Below are 20,614 nucleotides of genomic sequence, written 5' to 3'. Positions count from 1 at the left end.
ATAATGGACCACAGCAAGGCCAAGCAAACGCTGCTCAAAGACAACAGGGGTAATTCTCAAGCCTCAGATGGACTGGGTTTGACCGCTAGTGAAGTAACTGGCACAGCTCCCACAAGAAGCATTGCGACCCTGCAAGACTGCAGGACGGAGAGCTCACCATTGTGAACACTCAGGTGAGCGAAGCCCCATTGGAAGCACCTGGGAAACCAAAGGGCGGGCTGGGGTACAGAGGGAATGTCTGAGAACAGGGTGACATCTGCTTCCTTGTTCTAGGCGCAGCCCAGCATACTGCCCCAGCTAGCACGCCCAGCAGCACCCATCGTTCTGAGGCTCCAGGCACTCCCGCAGAGGCCAGGTAAGCCTAACAGTTTTAGAGGTAAGTTTGATGTTCGTGCCCAAAGTATGTAAAAGGTCCTCCTCAAAGGTTTGGATTGGTCCGGTTGGATGATAGATGATGTGGATGGTAATGCTGTCTGTATGAAAGATGGGTACTTTGACGGAAAATAAGTCATTGTTATCGTTCAACGTAGTCCTAAACTCTCTGATAGGGAACGTGTCTTTTTGCCATCAGTGTGACTCCCCATCTCTAGATTGTGTCTGTCACTATGGAATATAGTAAAGCTGGGGGTGGGGGGAGCAGCAATAGACCGGGCTGGCCCTGAGGGCGCATATAGCCAGGTCTCTGAGATGGCTTAGATGTCTAAGTTGTGTACAGTAATGAGACCATTGATGTCTAAGGTGTAGGCTGGAATGGATCTTGCATTAACCAGGGTGCATTTTAGAGGAGGGTTAAACAAGTTGATGTTCATGGAGCTGATCAGGGGCGGCTCGAGGAGATTGTGGGAGCACAGGGTAATAAAGTATCACATCTTGTTGGTCTGCTAGTACAGGCAAAGCTTGTGTGCAAGGGGCTGGCGAGGTCAAGTGTTGCCTGATGTGGTTGTGTAGTAGGCCGGGCCTTATTGTGGTATTGATGTTTGGCTGCAATCCCTGTGGCCTGGTGATGTAGAGGTTCTGATTTGGTGGACAGACCCTTAATCACTATGACAGGTGGCAACTGAGGTGGTGTTCCCTTCGTAGGAGAGACTAGGTTGGTAGGCTGGGCGTATGTATCAGTGGACTGAAACAAGTTTCCAACTGCATGAATTTCAGTACAGAGCCATGAGGTAGTGGAACTTGGCCTTTGAGGTCCACAATACATTTGGGACGTTTTTTCTATTACTAACAATAAAAATTTTTTGATTGAAATATTATCCCGGCCCTCATCTATGGAATGCCATCATCTACTCCTCTATGTGGACCTCTCTTTTCTTGAGTGTACTATCTGTAAACAAATGTTGGTCTTGCCCAGAAGGAGACGTCTGTTAGTCATTCAATTTTAATTAGGCTTATCATCGATAAACTTAAGAATAATGCTGAAGCTTTTATCTCTATGCAGTAAACTAATTCAACCACCAAAAAATGCACTGTTTGAGAAATTTTACTTAAATCTAAAAGAGGGCAAGAATTGGTATATTGAAAAATGTGGACAAATCTGCATAAACAAGTGTATCTCATGGGATGTTATGTTATGTTAGCTGTATTTGTAAAGCGCACTTACACCCAGGGACATCATGGCATGGAGGAACAAGGCAAACCGGTATAGGCTCATTGTAGAAGGCTTGGAACAAAAGGGTTTTGAGGTGGTGCTGGAAAAAAATGGATGGTGATTATTAATTGCGCAGAGGGGAAGACTGAGCTTGTTCTAAAGAACCGCGGCAGCCAAAGAGAAGGCGCAGCCCCCAGTCCTCATCCATTGCGACCTAGGAAGCTGAATCAAAAAATCAGAGGCAGACCGAAGCACTTTAGCAGGTACTCCGCACCCTGACCATAAAAGGCCCAGTGCACAATGCAGAGGGACTTAAATTCAATACAGCATCCAACAGGAAGCCAATGAAGACGACGCAGAGTGGAAGAGATGTTGTGCACAACGGAGATACCAGTTACCACTCTCCCAGCAGTATTCTGTTGTGTTTGAAGACTGTAAAGTAAGTAGGAAGGCAGGGACAAATAAAAGAGTAAGACAGTAGTCTAGGGTTACTGAAGATGGAGGAACCCACTACTGGGGCACGCATTTGAGAGGGTCAAAATAGAACAATTTTCTGCAAGATTTTAAGCTTGAAATAGCCTCCTTGACAGAATGACCTCACTACCACGTCCATAGATGGAGTAGTCGAGATCTTAACACTGAGGTCCATAACTGCAGCAACAGGTTTGGAAAAGGGACCTAAAGAGGAGGGCCAAAACTCAGATATGTAGACCAAGGCCATAGAAATAGCACCAACAATTAAAACCTTGGTTTTGTTGCCGTTCAGTCTAAGCCAATTCTGGCTCATCCAGTCAATGAAATCATCTGTGATACAACAGCAGAAACAAACGTTTACGCAGGTCAATTGGTGTGAAACCTGCAATTATATCCAGCATTATAAGATCTTCTCTATCATAAAAGAAACCCACATAAGAGTGGGAGAAGTACCGCCCTATCGTACCAAATTTCCCATTAGTCACATGAGAAATGTTATGAGATTTAGGCTCAATATTCTAAGGAGGAGAGAAAACATCTGCATATGGGACGGCACTGACTATGCTTTGTCCCTTTGGTGTTTCTGTGAGACTTTATGTGAGAGTTTAAAGCATGTAATTCAAGAATGCAATACCCTAATGAATGTATACATCTGTATATACTGGGATTTTGTAAACAACATAAAATACATGTTTAGTGATTCACTGTGGGAGCATATTAATCAAGGTAACTCTCTGGCAGTAACCTTTGCTTTACTTGAATTTATCCATAGGATTAACCTTATCGACATGTAATATAATTGGTCGCGAGAAGGAAATTCATAGCTCTACAAGAATATATCCGTCTTATATAAAGGTTGAACTAACAAGCACATGCACTTTAGACGCACATTGCTGGATATTTATTTTAACCTATGTGTATATGATATTTTTGAATGTTGAAGTAAGTTGTTTTTTTGCACGATTTTAATCTATGAAATTGTGAAAGGTTTCTATGTTAACCATGAGCACACATAAATGAAAAGAAAATAGATACTGGGAAAAAGGACGGTGTTTGAGTAGTAGATGGGAGGGAGATAGTAGGAAGAGACTAGTGGTAGGAGAAGGTGAGTAGTGGTGGGAGGAGGAGAGTAGTGGTAGGAGGGGAGAGTAGTAGAGAGTGGCAGTAGGGAAGTGGAGTGTTGATATCAAAGGGTGGAGGCTAGCAGTAGGAGGAGTGAAACATCTGAAAGATGGAGGACTGGTGGGAGAAGTAAGTCAGAGGGTGCAGTAGTAAGAGTAGGAGAGAAGAGATGAGTTGACATGAGCACCTAGCCTGAATCCAACAGAGTAAGTGTGAGGTATATCAAAATGACCATTAGAACACTAACCTTTGGTTACAGTAGGGAGAGTTGAAAGTGCCTGACTGAGTCTAGATAGCTACCATTTTACTGAACCGTTAGCAGGTAAACATACTACCACTTTTCTTAGCAACAATGTTATTGCTACTGGTACTAGTGCTGCGTTTGTTGAAATTAGCACTACTAATTTGTAGCATTACTGCTATGTCTAATATTACTACTGCTGCTGAGGCAGAATCAGTAGCTTAATAGAGTTGGCTTAAAGCCAATGAAAAGCCAACCCTTTACTTTGCCCATTTGCTGCTATAATGGATCTACAGGTTGCATGTCACCTCCTGCTTTGATGTCAATTCTCTAAGGACCTGGCAGCGGCTAACAAAATAAAGGACAATCGGAGCCAGAAAAATACATACAAAAATGTAGAAAATAATCGATATGGGGAATGTTTTTGTGCTGGAAGATTAACCTATGCTTGTCTAAAAACAATGGTTCCCCTTATTTTCAATATTGATTTTGCAAATCCAATCTCTTCACAAGGCAATTAGAACAAACCGATACATACAATGATACTACCTGTTGACTACTTTAAAATTCCTAAAAGCAGGCCTTTGCCTTAAAATCAGACTGAATGTATTGAATTATCTGCACAGGCATGTGATAAGTGTATTTTTGTAAGACAGAGATTTAAAGTAAGGTTATTCTGCACAGCAAGCCAATAACACCCTAATATTAGCACTAGATATCCCTAAATCAACATGGACTATCAAATATGAACATCAAATATTGTGGAAATAGGCCAATTGTGTTTAAAAATACCAAATTATTATTTTTAGTAAATGAGCTCATTTGCATTCCCACTCAGCTCTTTATATTTGCATTAAGCACTCTCCTTAACTACTTCCACACATTAACACATTCTGCCTAAATGCCCATGTGCAACGCTCCTTTTGATTGGATCACCAGGTTCAAACTCATATGCTCTTGCTTTGCCTCATAAACACCCTTGTTATGTTATGTTCATGTAGAACTTCACATGTGCTGATTGAAACTATAATGCCCATATACTGCCTCATATGTCCTGGAGTCCACATCGTTCGGCAGACTCTTTGGAACAATATCATCCAAGTAAGACATTTGGGAAGAGTGGTGACAGTTTGAACTGGAATCCAAAACAAGGTCTTCCCATAGCAACAGAGGAAAAGTCTATTTTTTTTAGCTCGAGTGCCTTGTGCACATTCGCTGCTTTTACATCACAATTCAGCTGCTGCAGGTTTTCAGTTGTATCAGGCTTTCTAGAGATCAGTTTTTCTCGCTTCAAAGGCTGCAAAACCTAGCCATCCATATCTTGTTCAAATGTAAACCTTTAGATAATTACATTGGCTTTGGGAGAATGTAGTAAGAACTCTTTTATTGTAATAAGAACAAGGGACGCTAAACCCAGACCCAATTCACCCTAATGTCTCCCATGTTGGAGTAGGTGCATAATGATTTGGGCTAACACTGGGGAGAAAAATAGCACACTTTCTTTACCATATTCCACATCTGCCCTGGATCTTCTTATGACTATTTGCAGGATCAACAATATGCTGCCACACGGTTATGTTCCAGAAAGGATTTATTAGATTTTTTTACAGACTTGGATCAAATAATTGGTAAGGAAATACACTGATCAAAAACAACAGGATGCCTTATGCTAATTCAGACCTATCCAATTCCCCAACACTCACACGATAACCCTTTGTTTGTTCAGCCAAATAGTACCGTCCACAGGATTGGTTCTCTTTGAGCTCAATGTAATAGAATCCAACAACCTCTTGAGTAGCTCTTCTCAAATTACCCAGGCTTTGTTTTTGCAAATTTGAATCTGGCTCCTTTCAAGAATGAACAGTTGTTTCGCATTCACTCAGAGTTTTAAATGTGCCCAACACATCTTTCTGGTCTTTTGATGATGGCCATCTGCTTTAGTTTTAGTTTTATGTCCTCTCTGCACCTCATAACTCCTTACCCTATGTATGCTCCCCAGCCTGGCCAACCTCTTCTCTGTGGGTTTTTCCAGTACCCTTCTTATAATTCCTACTATTCCACTTGTAAGATTTTCTGCGCAGCTCTTATTCACTGATTAACCTCCTGTTTATTCCTTCTGCTCAGCTCCTTTTTACAGCTTCTGCCAATTGTTTTCTTACCACTTTGACCAACCACCTCCATACTTCGCTTGGCTAGCTCCTTATCACCACCTTGGCCCCGCTCCTGGATGTTCTACTTCCTTCTCACCACCTTTGTCCCACTCCTGGATGTTCCCTCTGATCTTCTTCCTAGTACTCTCTCCTCTCCTTTCTCCAATAAGCCTTCTGCCACCAGCCGCTTTCCACCTCTAGCCTTCTTTCCACTGCCAGATCCTCTCTGCCACTACTGCTGCACATCCCACATTTCTAGTGAGTTTGCCTATTTGCTTGAGCAGTGCTTCTCTTGACTGGGTGTTCTTCTGAGCAGTAATAGGTTTTTGTTATTGTTATTGGTTTGATGGTTGGGCTTGGTTGGATACTCCTCTGATGGCCACAGATCTACAGGGCCACAGTATATCATGTCCCAATCATTAATAGCACTTGCCCACCATCTTGGAATCCACATGAGCAGTGCAAGCACTGCTAAGCAGCCAAACCACACACAGTGCTCTGCCACTAGACTGCCCCAAGGTCCCGGTTTCTCCTCAGGCTCCCAAATTGGAGTCAGACAAGTCTGCATCCATAGTGAGTTTTGCACTTTCCTCCTTTCTCCCTGGATGATCACAAGGCCCCCTAATGCCATTTCATACTTCATCCATTAAAGGGACAGGCACAGTATGGACTGACACCCTGTGAAATTAAACTGCAAAAAGGGTGGGACATGGTGCAGTGGTCCAGGGGATCCCCCATATACTGCCTCCGATCCCAGCATAATGCCATGGTTGGTGACACCAAACTCCTGTGGCCAACCCATCCAGAACCCCCAGAAACAAACTGGGAACTTCATAACACCCAAAACACCAATTCCCTGCTATGAAATTACACCTTCCCAAGCCCCTCATAGAAGAAAGCACAGATAAAAGAAGTCCAGGAGTTGTGGTTAGTGAAGGGCATATACCGCAGTGCTTGCGGATCATGTGATGGGTGGAGCCTGAGAGGAAGCCTGTGGCGGATCTCCCCTGCTGCAGCTCTGATTCAGCCTGATAGTCTTGACTGATTTGTATCACAGCTTGATGATGTTCAGTGTAGGCTTACTAAGGTTTACTAAGATTACAGGCCATACAAGGGAGGTGGAAAACAGAATTGATAGAACTGAGGTTTGTGCTGCTAACTTGTGTAAACTGGTAAAAAGGCTGGAAAGTAAATCCAAATATCTCCACAATATGTTTGAGGAGTTAGAAGAAAGGCCCCATGGATCTAATGTTAGAATCTAATGTTAGAAGCATGGAAGAGGATACAGAAGCAAGTAAAATGAAAGCATTTTTGGAAGACCTCGTATGTGAGCTGTTTCCGGAACCACCTTTTCCCAGCAGCTCATTATAGAAAGGGCTGATAAATCATTCGGCCCTCAATAAAACTTGGAGCCCTGCCGAGAACAGTAATACAAACATGTTAGGACTACAGAGATCGTGACACACTGCTACAAAAGGGCAGTCAGATGGAAACTTTAAAATACAAGAATGAGTCTTCAATTCTACAGAGTCTTTAGCCCCACTGTGCAAAAGTCCTTCTACGCTGCCAAAAAGATTTTGCAGAGCAAGCAAATCTCATACTCCATGATGTATACAAACAAGTTAAGAATTCTATATAATGACAAGACCCACTATTCCAATGACCATGAGCAGGCAACAAGGTTTGATGAATCAATAGTTAGGAGAAGAACGCTGTCTTTAGAACAATACCGGATCCATACTCCCTTACAAGGAACCGAGGGTAGCAATGCAATTTAGCAGGTAAATATTGACATATGAGCACACCCTAGGTCATAGAAAAACTACAGACACAAATATAGATAATCTTATATGGTGGTTGTTGTTGCCACCTAAACATTTGTAAGAGTAAATAATGGAACGTAGAAGCAAAGTTGTTCTTTATATACAGCCTTCTATAGATGGACTCGGCCAAGTGCGGTGCACTGCGTGAGCATCCCAGTCCTAATAACGATCGCAGAATGTTCAATATGGGCTAATGTTATTGTGGGAGTAGGAATGATGTATACCCTGCCTTATTGGGGTGGTCATTGAGTGTGGTGGATGGGGGAGTTACAGAGAATATCTTAATGCTGATGAACTGGAGAAACACTGGCATCCACAATCAAGATACAACCGAATTTGGCAGATCTGACCTCGATGGTGGTAAATGTAAAGATGCAAGCAAATGATCACACAAGCAATAAATATAATGTCCTGGAACATTAGGGGGCAGACTAGATACCAACAATTGCATAAAGTCATGGCTTTCACACCTAGATATGAAGTAAACATACCCTGCCTAGAAGAGATATACTTACTAAAAACATAGGTAGATAACATCATTCACAACTGGTGGTGCACACATATATTTTGACACATATTCAAATTAGGCACATGAGGATTGTGGTTGTATTCCTAAATCCTTCAATTGAACAACTAAAGAAGTCATGACAGATCAGGAAGGTCTCTATAATATTGATTGAGCTGTTTAGTCTCTTATTCCAATTAAACTTGTATTGTTTGGATATATATTTTCCGTGTTATAAATGTAAAGTAAATTATGTGAAGTGTTATTGTAACAGATGTATAAGGTGTTGGTTTTTTATTGCAATGACTACAATAATAGAACACAGTGTTTGGGCAGATCAGGAAATATCTGGCTATATGAGGCATTTCCCATGCTTCTAAGGATGCAACTAGGAAAATAAACATGTATGTGTGAATATTTGGGTATAGTAAATAGGTATAGGAGGGTGTGTCTTAGAATGTAATGGGTAACTATATTGTGATATATGCTGCTGTACCGAGCATTTGATGGCTGGGTTTTCCCTGGCATATGATAGACGTGCATTTAACATATCATGGCGGCACCAAAATGAACATATGGTTCTCAACTAAAAAGACAATGGGGGTCATCCCAAATTTGCTGGTACCCTGGCAGTAAATCTGCCAGGATACTGACAAACTGTGACACCGTTACCAGCGCCTGACCTGTCAGTATTACCAGCATTTTACAGGTGCCAGTAACAGTATGTTAATCCCCATTCCATGGAGTCCATTAGAATCCATGGGGGGATTGACGGTATTACTGGCACTGGTAATATTGGTAATACCACCTGTTTTTTGCTGATGGGGTGACTGACTTACCTCTGATTTACCTCTAGCTGGAGGTAATTCAGGCCACCCACCGGCAAACTTGTAGTTTTCTGGTCTGGAAAAGTGCTGGTAAAAATTATTACCAGCACTTAAATTCCAGAGCAGCAAACCTGGAATGAGCCCCAATGTATCTGCTTCAGTATTGTTTTGTTGTCATCTTAAATTTATTGCAGTTTTGCTTCCTTTAATGCCATCATGGCCAAATGTTATGTCACGTCACTTCCTGTGATATTGTGTGGGTAGGGAATTCAAAGGTGATTTTACGATGGGAAGAAATATTTTTGAGGCTTAATTTCCATTTAACCTTGCATTTTGGTCAATTATCAGTACTGCTTTATTTTATTCTGTATTAATTATTTGAACCCAACATGTTGTTTAGGAAAACGGCAGCATTAGTGAATTTGCTTTGATTCACATGGCATGTTTTCTAATGCTGACCCAGAAAAGGATATATATATATTTTATTTTTTATTTTTTAATTTGCATTAAAATTGAATCAACTATTTTTTTCAGCAAAACAAGATAACATTTTTCGAATCAAAACAACTATTTGACCATTTAAGAAAATGAACAGCCTCGCAAGAAAAAGGAAAAGAGAAAAGAAAAAAAAACAGAGGAGAGATTTAGAATTTCTTATCAATTCCACTCTGACAAGGCCTCCATCAGGAATTTCACCCCTGCAATTACATAGGACGTTTTTTGGCCAGATATCAAGAGCGGCCACCATATTTTCTCATCTACTGATGCGAAATCCAAAAATAGTGGCCGAAAATATTTAGAGTGCTGCTCTTTCAGAGCGGGGCATAGAACCATCAAATGGAAGAGTGACTCTACTTTCTCAGGGTCTCGACAATGGCGACACAAGTTTTCGTCCATCTGGCCTCTGATTGTTCTAATCTCATTAGTTGGATGTAGGTTCAATCGAGTCCACAAAAAGAAATCCCTGGCCCTTTTGTCAGGGGATAGTTTCAGGTAAACACAGGGGATCTTGCGTATTCAGACTTCTGTGGGAAGGTCTGCAACTATCTTACAAACCCTGGCTAGCTCTTGGGTTTGAATCCAGTCGAATCCTGGGTCTTTTTTTTTACTCGCTCCGGGTCTGACAACAGTTGGTCCAAAGAGCTGCCAATGTCGTCCAGAAAAGAGAGGGTTGACACACGCCATCTCGTCAATGTTGTGTTTGAGCTGGTCCACATCTCTTTGTGGACCATCTCCTAAATTGCTGGCCAAGGAAGATCATGACACTTCTTGAACAAAGACAGTCTGTTCCAGGTGACTGTTTTTCAGCGAGTTAAGGCCTAGCTTTCTCCGAATGAGCGATATTGGCGTCGATAAGGGCAGGCACAATACTTTTTTCCAAAACCCCCCTTGGAGACGGTTCCAGAGGGAGTGTGGGAGGTTAAACATAGCTTCTGCCATGTAAATTAATACTGGTACAATATTGGAGTTATAGTACTGCAGTACCGGGACGATCGAGAAGCGGCCGAACTTCCTGTTGGGAGCTGATGCTTGACTGATGAGCAACTTCATCTTATTTTGAAGATGGTTAGACATTGGTGCCTCTATTACTGAATTGCTCAACCATACCCCTAGGTATTTAAAGGACTGTACCTTGTCAATGTTTTCACCATCAATATACCATGAGTGATGGCTTAGACCCTTCTTGCCATATCCGAAGGTTAAGATTTTAGTTTTCGCCTGGTTGATCTCCAGATTGTTGTTGCAGATGTATCGATGTAGGGTGCCGAGTTGTCTTTGCAGACCGACGGGAGTTTGGTCGATCAGAACGACATCATCCGCGTAGAGCAGGCATGGTAACTGAACTCCACTGACCATGTGGGGGGGGGATGATCTTGTCTCCACAAAGGATTCTGGTAGATCCTCCAAAAAGAAGTTAGAGCGCTGGGGCAAGGGGGCATCCCTGTTTTACACCTCGGAAAGTTCTTATTTCGTTCAAGAGTATTTTGGCTTTGTTAAGCCTTACTTGTAGCGTGGTGTTAGTGCATTGCTATGATGGGATGGAGTATAGGCATCAGACAGTTCTTCATAGCCTGTTTGGTCCATAACTTTTGACGAATCTGGTTGAAAGCCTGTACTAAATCCACGAACACCATATAGATTGATCTTTGGTTTGGCGGGACCTAGGTTTCCCTTCAAGAGCTGGAGTAGAATGATGTTTATAGATGTGCCCAGGCCTTTGACAAAACCAGTTTGGAGGGTGTTAAAACATCCAGACTCTCTACACCACCCATTGAACGGCTTTAATACTATCGAGCTGTAGAGCTTACTGATAACATCAAGGAGGGAGATGGGGCGGTTAACTCCAAGCCCCCTTCTTGTGGCTAGAGACGACTATTGCTCTCGTCCAAGAGATCGGTAATAGATGGGACGTGGCTTTTTGCCCAAACAGGAATGAAATAAAGGCGGCCCAGTCATCAGAGAACTCCTTTAGCATGTGATTCGAGAGGATCAGGCCCTGGCGCTCTAAAATTTTTTTGCTTCATGATTCTTCGTGAGATGTCATTTGGACTGGTCGAAGAAACCCAAGGATCCGGACCTTCAGAAAGCTTGAAGGGGTTGACAGTTCCGCCAACTGGTGCATATAATTTGTGGAAGTGGGTAATCCAGTTGTCTTCACCTATGGGGTTTGTTTGGTCAACTCTCAATGCCAGGTCGACCTCCTTGATTAAGGACCAGAACCTATTTGTGTCTTTACCTCCCAAGGCGTCTAGCATCACCTCAGCGTCCTTGGTAACGTAGATGTCTAGAAGCACAGAGCCAGTTTTAAAGTTGGACTTTGCGGGTTTAGCTGTTAGAAGATCTTCTAACGAGCCTGACTTTTTGGCTCTCTGTGCAGTTTTCCTTGCCTCTTTTCTTTGGGCAACCAGTTAAGGGTCAAAAGCATGTTTGTAGTGTCGCACTTTCCCGCCTTTCTGAGGGCACATATGGAATTGCACCAATAAGGGAGGGTAGACGACCGTCGCTCCAACCTGATTCTGTTCAGCTGACAATGATTGAATCTCCGTAGGCGAACGTCTCAGACGCAGTCCCCCATTGCATGTGTTCAGGGCTGTTGAGTAATGCTACAAATACTAATCGAAAAATCTTTTGTGGACCATTCCAGAAGGAGCAAGTGATGGTCACTATGCTTGGTTTTGATAACTTGGAATAACTTGGAATTGTACGACCAAGGGCAAAAAACTTTTGGATACATACATGTAGTCAATAGTTGAGGCTGTATCCTGGTTCTCCCACGTCATCTGGGATGGCGTGTTGCCTGTACGGTTTCCATTCAGGATGTTCATGTCACGGGAATCCATGAGGTAACCATGAGGTTAGCATGGTGTGCGTCATCCAGGTACCAATCTAGGTTTTGCTCAGTTTTTATTTAGTCTGAGGTGTTGATTTCCCCTCATAAAATGGTGTGAGCTGGCCCTGGGCACGAGGAAATATTGTTCAAAATCTCTGCGATCTGGTCTATAAACGCTCCGTCCCCCATCAAAGCGGGGTTCCAATATATGTTGATTAACCTAATGTACGTGAGAGCTTTGTCGCCTTGCCGTGCCATCTGTGTCTTTCATCCGATTATAGACTCCTGGGTGAGCAAATTCTTGTTTGAGGAGCTTAGGAGATTAAAAGGACTGCCAGATCTAATCGCAGTCAGGAGACCAGCAAAGGGACGACCCGTGTTCCCTTTCTTGGCAGGGTTAATGGTGACCTCGAACCCATCCATACCCGGGGCCTCCCTCAGCCAGGTCTCCAGTAAACAGATGAAATTGTAATCTCCCAAGTTTACATCCATGGGGGTTGTTAGATGAGCAAAGCCCTGAGTATTACATGAAATCATTTTGAACTTGGTTTTTGGAGTAGCAGCTGTGGATGAAGAGAGGTCGCTGTAATGGCCCACAATGTTGTCGTTGCATTGCTACGGCCAGTCCCAGTCCAATGTAGATTTTTTAGCGTTTACAGCCCGGCCAACACATTTAACAGCAAGGATATTAAATTAATAATATTGCAAAATGTTAATGTAGAAATACATAATCATTTGCAAGATGCCGAAGTGATGGAATAAGTGAACAAGATTAGTTTCTCTTGTTAGAATGGTTGAAATTAAAATGTTAACCTGCTAGACATACAATGGAATTTCTTCTGCGAGTTCTTAGGCCAGGCGAGAGTCTTTCATTGACATCATAGAAAACCCCTTGCATAACAAATCCCAATTACGGGTATGTCATATTCCTTTCTGAAATCCACCACCATGTGTAATAAATTAAAATGGGTAGATTTAAAAAAAAAAAAAAGATTCCTATAAGAAGTACAATCATGTGAAGATGGAACTGCATTAATCTTGTCCTCTTCACAAATGGTTGGGAAAAGACTGCAGATTTTAATGTAAAATATGATGTGAACTTAATGCCATATTTGATTTATGCCAATAATGAAATTCATAAATACATAATTCAAATTCTTTACTTCCAGGATCTTTCAGGGAAGTCACAGGTTGTAATTTTGCACGGTCACCAGCTAGCAGCAAATCATCATTATGCACTGGATTTAATCTGCCAACGATGCAATGAACTGAGGCATATTTCTGACACATTGACTGATGAAATCAAGAATAAGCATGCAAGACTCATCAGGACTCTAGAGCTGCTCATTCGTCTTCAACAGGTGAAGTCCAGGAGCATGCATAAATGCCTCACATTAATTGCTATATTGCAACATGATAAACCCATTGTTAGATTTCTAAAATCATTCAGACAGTTATATTATGCGTCATGTTATTGTTTTTATTACCCAATAGGTCACCCATTGTTATTGGCCCATATATCTATCTTATGAGAAGAAATATATTACATCGGCCACTAATACAATGTATGGAGAAGGGCAGAAATAGAGGAAATTGAACATTTCCAGAATTCAGATTTCTCAGAATTTGAAAATAATATGCATATATATTGTATTTTGGAGGGAAAATTGAGTTCCCAGAATAATTAATAATCCAAAAAAGCATAAATATACCTGATGTCTGGATTTACAATCACAAGATTTAGGATATGATTGTGAAACAAGCAGTTTATTCAGTAAGGATTGTTTAACTGCACAGTATTGCAAGAAAATGGTGGAAAGAGTTGAGGTATAGTGTGTTAACCTTATCCAGGTAACAAAAAAAGAGGTGGGTTCCTAACTTATATTAGCACTGGTTCTGCACTCATTTGTGTAATGGATAATGTACCATTTCATACATTTTATAAAGAAAATTGTTACAAAAGCAGTAACTTAATTTCATGTCAGAATTTTCAGTATGTAACATGTTTCAGGATCATATTCTCTTTTTTAAGCTCTAAAAGGTGAAATAATACGTGGCTGTTACTCCTATTAAATATATGACAAGATTTGACAACTCAAAATAATATAGCAAAATATTGCTTGCCAGAAGAAGTATCAAAAAGGATCATGTACTGAAATCAATCGAGTATGTACAGAGTCAGGATGCAATCTCAGCCGCATGGCTAATGACAACTGCTAACAGTAAAATGACTGCAAATTGATTCAATAAATACACATTGAAAGATCAGTCAAAGGATGTGAAGTGTGCACCTAAAAAAAGAAAACGGAAAGGGTAGAGTTATTGGAGTGGATTTGTTGCAGTAGCAAGGTATTTACGTGACTTAATAGAAATAAAAGAATAAATATTCTATGTGTAATCTTTCTTCTAAGTCACAATATTTCTTTTCACAATAGATCTTTGATTATCTTTGTCAAATCTTCTTTTTCATCATCTTTCTTCTTCTGTTCTCCTGAAGATCTTTAGACTTTCATCTACCTTTGTAATGAACTTGACATGTTATTAATGAATCTCTCCTGTTTCGGGATTATGACTCAATTTCTGTTTGCTTGCTTTAACATTTTTTTCGTTAATACTTCTTTTCAAACATTATTGATTTTGAATCCCAGTCATTCATTTATAATGTGGCATTATGGTTTTGTTTTTACTTTTATTATTTCGTAGATAATTTGTATTTCTTTTTTTTCTTTTCTTTTGAATCTGGCAACTGTCGTGTTACTGTAATACATCCACTCAAGTAACTCTACCATTTCCTTTTTTTCTAAGGTGTTCCTCTGAGTATTTTTTCAGTATCTAGTCTTAAATTCCAAAACAGAGAATTTCTCCAGGTAGCCGAGACAGTAGTTCAGCACATTAATCTTTTTTTAATGCTTCTTCTGGTAAGCAATTGTATCCTAATTTTAAACTTGAGTTAGTAAAGCTTGCCATTTAAATAATGTAGGTATTAACAATTAATGACATTTCAATTTGTAGTGCTTACAAATGCAGACTTATCCTGAAACATGTTGCGCACTGAGATGCGAACATGGATTACAATTATGGCATGAAAGTAATTTGTCAGTTTCAGAACAATTTCCTTTGGAGTATCGATTGAAGATTATACTATGCTTTATAGAATTGAGGGTGGTGCTGCTGTTAAGAAAATAACAATATCTCTTCTCTTTTTCACTGATTGCATTAAAATGTAAAGCAAATTCTAAAAAATACAGGTGTACTCAGCCTGACAGTGCATATAATCTTTGATGGACCTTCATTTTCTTGTCTATTAATACATATGATCAATAACATCTCTTGCCCTACGTAGAGAAGTATTTCCCCTGTGTTTACTTTCTATTTATTATATGGCACTGATACAGCTTTTAAAATAAAGTTTAGCTCCACTGTATACAGAAATACTGCTCATTGTATAGTTCATGATGTATTCATACATATCTTTACTTGATAATCGGGTGAGTTATGTGTTAATGTTCGACCATTGAGAAGTGTTGATGATTTCTAATCCCTGCATAGGAGTGCTGTGATTATAGTTTGTAATCCCTGTGTATTTTGTTTACCAGGCGCAGGAGTGCTGTGATGAAGGAGCCTATCTTCTTGCTAACCAACAGATGGATAAATGCCAGAGTAAAGAAGGTGCCCAGAGAGCGTTGCATGACATAGAAAAGTTCCTTGAAAATTCCAGTCTCTACCTGAACCATGACCCCCAAGAGTTGCACTATGAATTTGAATCCATTTTAACTACCGAGCTTAATGTAAGACTTAATTAGCAAAACAATAGTGTTTTAGTACACTCTAAAAAGGCTTCCATAGCCATGAATAGAATAATTGTCATTTTGTTCTATAATTCTTAAATGCAGTGTTGTAAATTGTTTGTAAGAAGCTCTTTGAAAGCCTGTGAAATGTTACTGCATGCGAGTGTTGAGAGGTTCTTAGGTTTTCTGTGCACCCTGTTAATGCTTATAGCTAATTTACAAGCATACATTCTTTCAGGACATTAGTGAATGTTTTTTGAAAGGGATGGGAGGTGTATTGAAATCTATCTAATTAGGATATGTCCCTCAGAAGTTTGTTAGGGGAAAACGCTGTGACTACTTCGAACTTTGGAGAGTGTGGGGGAAATCTCATTGAATTTTCTGTCCGACAAGCAAAACCCCAATCATACCCACAAGCAATATACTCGGTTATAAATATTGAGGATTCTGGGGTTTGAAGATGAATTTCTATTCCAAATCTCCAAAAAGTCAATCCAAAGGCACATACATGTTAGTCCAACAGGTTTTGATAATCTGTTTTTGAGAGGGAAAATCTTTTACACTAGAAAGTAATCTTTAAGGGAGTGAAACGTGCATGCAACAGAATTTCACTGAAGGATTTTTAAAATGTTATTTTAGGAATCATTTGAAGAGAGCCAATTCACGTAATGGTGCATATGAACGTAACATAGGGAGAGAAGCAATGACACTAAAGAAATCACCTTCTTTACTTTTTAATACAATACAGCTATTTAATCTTTTTTTGCATAGTCACTGCATAAAATAAAACTTCATCAAATAAGATCTATAAAATCCATAAATAAAACAAACACACAACGATCATCAAGTTAAAATCTTCAGAATGGTCTCATCCTTTACCCACATTTCGGTCATATGGTAAATCAACCCCATATTATTCCCTTCATAGTAGTCAATCCATATTATCCCAAGGTCGGGTTTGGTGGAAACAATACCACAAGCTAAAAGCATAGATGTTCCTAGTAAACATAAGGCTTCACATTCTAATATCAAGTGTTTGACTGACTCCATTACAGCATCTTCACATAATCTAAAACAACGCTTGCACCTTGGAACTTCCACCCAACCTCCAGTCACCTCTCTCAGACGACTATGTTACATTTTATTCCCACATTTTGGATAATGATCCAGTTATAAGGATAAGCGGTCAACTATTTACCCATTGTGGATCAAATAAAGTATTGATTTAGATATTCACAAGCCAAACTTGTTGTTGATAAATTCACAACATGTTGTGAATCAGACATTTGTGGTGGTTGTGGTTTTGATTGACAAATATGCCTCCACAAATGTTGCAAAGCGCATAAACCAGGCCTGAAGTTTTCTGTGTAACAGACAAATGTACATATTCGGACAACCGGTGATCGCACCCTGAAGGAGTCCTTCATTTAGTTCGAGCAGGGAATTAACTGGGGCGTTCTTCATCTTGAAGTAGAGATTCAGGTTATTAATCGAGGCGTTGTTGTTAATAGAATTCAGTCGCAACTCAAGAAGAATATATTCTATTAGGTGGAATGTGGTAAGTTAAGTATGGAATTTAAACATTAAGATTCCATATTTGCAACACTCTTAAGATGGTTTTTGCCCCAGATCGCTGTGCCATAGAGCATAACTGGCCAAATGTTTGCTTTATATGTAGGGGTTCCTGATTTCAGTGCTTATGTATTTTTTTTTTAACTTTCAGTGGTGTGTTCCCAGTGTTTTCAAACATTTTCTGAATCCGTGATTCCCGTCTGCCCCCTTAAAAAAATTGCAGATAACCATTTTTTACAGTGTAAACATGCAAATATTCATTTATTGTTTCATTGCGTGCATAAGTATAGTAATATCTCTCAAAGCAAAATGTTATGAATACTTTCCAGAGAATAAAGATGAATGTGTTGTGATGAATCAGAGCTGATCATTCCAAAGACCCTGGCCTGGGACCCTTCTCGAGTGGCCAGGGAAAGGCAGACGCTTCCTGACCCTGGTGGTGGTGTTCTGCAGGAGGACCACATGGGAGGGGACTCGGGTCAGGAGAATTGGGAGAACCCTCTAAATAACTTCCCCAATAACCCTATGGTCCTAATAACCTATTGCAAAGCCAAAATATGTGATAAAAAAGAAGAATGAGAACGTTGGGGACTTCAAGTCCCATAAGGCCATAGGTATTGGGTCGAAGAGGATAAGCTCAGAGGCACAGAACTTCAGCAAGCAGCATAGTGTTCCTGATAACCTACACCTGAGCGGGAAATTCGAGTATTTAAATCGCCCTCAGTTACAGGTAGTAGTAGAAGAAGGAAACATTATCAGCAGCTGTGTATGCATTAGGGGTAGAGATCCGAGGATGCTGGGACCACCGCTGTGTCAGTGACGGTTGATGGTGCTGAGAGGGTAGTGAAAAGGAGAAGCCTGAGTTGCAGAGGTCATGCAGCGGGACGCGCTGCAGTTGCAGGTTACCCCAAAGCGGAGAGAGAAGCTCTCTCTGCTTCATGTGCCTGGCTCCAGTAGTTGGCGAGCAACGGGAAGTGAAAGCTGTAATGTGGGCTCGTGTTCAGAGAGGCGCAAGACACAGGACTGCAATCAGAGCTGTCCAAGGTTCTAGATCTGACAAACGGAGAAGAGGTGGCAATATGATATGCGGTTGCGCAGGGAAAGATCGGTGAGTTGGCCTCTGAAAGGTGACCCGGGGTGCTCCTGTGTAAACCGCTAACCGCGTATAAAGCTATTGAATCACAAACTAATGAAAGGAAGTGCTTTTTGGCCCAAAACGTATTTGAAGAGAAAACGAGAAGAGAAGGGTAATAACCATCACTACCCAAATAAAAGGGGGAACGATATTTGAGAAAGTCTGTAACTACCCTTACCCAAGAAAAGGGGAAACAATATTGAATCCAAAGTGCAAACACCATTAGCAAAGTAGAGAGGGGACAGGCAATATTTGAATCAGATAAAAACTAGCATTGCCCAAGCCAAAGAAAGGCCCTAGGAAATAAAAGGGAAAACAGCTTTCTTGACTTTCTTGAAAACAGCTTTGGTGTACATGAAAGTGTTCATATACAACACACGGGTTTATATCAACACTTTCATTTACACCAAAGTAAGCAGCTTCAACATCCTGCAATGTTGATGCTGCTCACGTTTGTGTAAATGAAAGTGTTCACATACGCCCATGCGGTGTATATGAACACTTTCATGTACACCAAAGCGAGCAGCTTCAGGTGTAAATGAAAGTGTTCATATACACTGCACAGGTGTATGTGAACACGTTAATGTACACCAAAGCGAGCAGCTCCAACGTTGCATCCTGCAACGTTGAAGCTGCTCGCTTTGGTGTGAATGAAAGTGTTCATATACACCACACAGGTGTATATGAACACTTTCCTATACACCAAAGTAAGCAGCTTGCCACTTTGAAACTGCTCACTTTGTGTATAGGAACGTGTTCATACACACCTGTGTTCTCAGCAGCATTTTTGTAAAATAACGGAATATGTCGTTATTTTACAAAAATGCTGCTGAGATTGGATTGCGCCCATTAGAACTAAAAACAGGTGCAGTACACACAGAGCACTGTCGTGCTCTACGAGGACGCCCAGGCCCACTTGAGAATACTAGTGGAGTCTGGGCATCCTCTTTTGGCGCAGTGATTCGTGCTGTTTAGCACCTTCAGTGCGCCAAGTTGAGAATAGGGGCCTCAGTCTGCCCACCCTAGGCGTCTCTTTCAAAATCTTTCTCGACTTTTATCTCCTCCCACCCTTGACCACTCTGCTAATTCTACTCTGTCAGCCTCTGACTTCGGCCAATTTTTCTCCTCCAAGATAGCTTCTCTTCGCCCTGACATTGAAGCTTCCATTTCACCTGAATTCATGACTTCTTTTACTTCTGCTTCCTCTACCTCCATATCCTGCTTTCAACCAATCTCTAACACTGACACTTCTCTTCTATTGGCTAAACACACTCTAATGCCTGGGCTATCCACCAAATCCCTTCTGCACTCATTCTCAAAGTCTACCCTCCTTTAATGTCTTACCTCACCACCTTCTTCAATATCTGTCACTCAACTTCCACTTTCCTCACGTCTTTTAAGCCTGTTTCCATCATCCCAACTTTAAAGAAACCTACCACTGACCCACTAATTGTTTCAAAATTTCGTCCTATTTCCCTGCTACCCTATCTCTGAAATTACTTGAACAGTTCGTCTATTCTCAAATGTCTACCTTTGTTTCTAACTCTTTTATTCTCTCACAATTCCAGGCTGGTTTTCACTCTCTTCACTCTGTGGAAACTGCTCTTTTTTCTGTTTTGGACTCACTACTTCCTGCACAGTATTCTAAACACTCATCTCTTCTTATTCTTTTGGATCTATCTGCCGCGTTCAACCATTCTCTTCTATTGGCATCTATTTCTTCCTTCGGTTTCGCAGGTTCAATACCATCCGGGTTTCAATCTCATCTATCTCAAAGAACATTTTATGTTTCATGGGCTGGCAAATCATCTACACCTTTTTTGCTTGCTCATGGCGTTCTGCAAGGGTCCATCTTGGGCTCTTTTCTGTTCTCCCTTTACACTTCCCCGCTTGCTGCCATTGTTTCTTCCTTTGGTTTGTCACATCACTTTTATGCTGATGACACTCACTTTTTCTCCCCTTTTCATTTTTTCTTTTGAGATTTGCCACACTCTTTCTGCTTGTCTTCTGGCCATTACATCTTGGATTTCTTCTCACTATCTCACACTTAATGCTTGG

At 40.8% G+C, this 20,614-nt stretch overlaps 1 protein-coding gene across 3 annotated transcripts in view; it reads left to right on the top strand.

Annotated features, from left to right (window-relative positions):
* Positions 1–20,614, top strand: part of MCF2 (MCF.2 cell line derived transforming sequence) — a 1,935,885-nt gene that overhangs the window by 898,417 nt on the left and 1,016,854 nt on the right. For all 3 annotated transcript variants that reach the window (XM_069612795.1, XM_069612794.1, XM_069612796.1), the window contains 2 exons: positions 13,231–13,422; positions 15,658–15,849. In XM_069612795.1, the coding sequence (XP_069468896.1) occupies positions 13,231–13,422; positions 15,658–15,849 (384 nt within the window). The remainder of the gene's footprint in view (positions 1–13,230; positions 13,423–15,657; positions 15,850–20,614) is intronic.

The sequence above is a fragment of the Ambystoma mexicanum genome, chromosome 5p (genome assembly GCF_040938575.1).
Source record: "Ambystoma mexicanum isolate Mex_15411 chromosome 5p, UKY_AmexF1_1, whole genome shotgun sequence".
Lineage (NCBI taxonomy): Eukaryota > Metazoa > Chordata > Amphibia > Caudata > Ambystomatidae > Ambystoma > Ambystoma mexicanum.
Note: the sequence above shows the minus strand (reverse complement) of the source record. Positions and strands in the feature narration are given on the sequence as shown.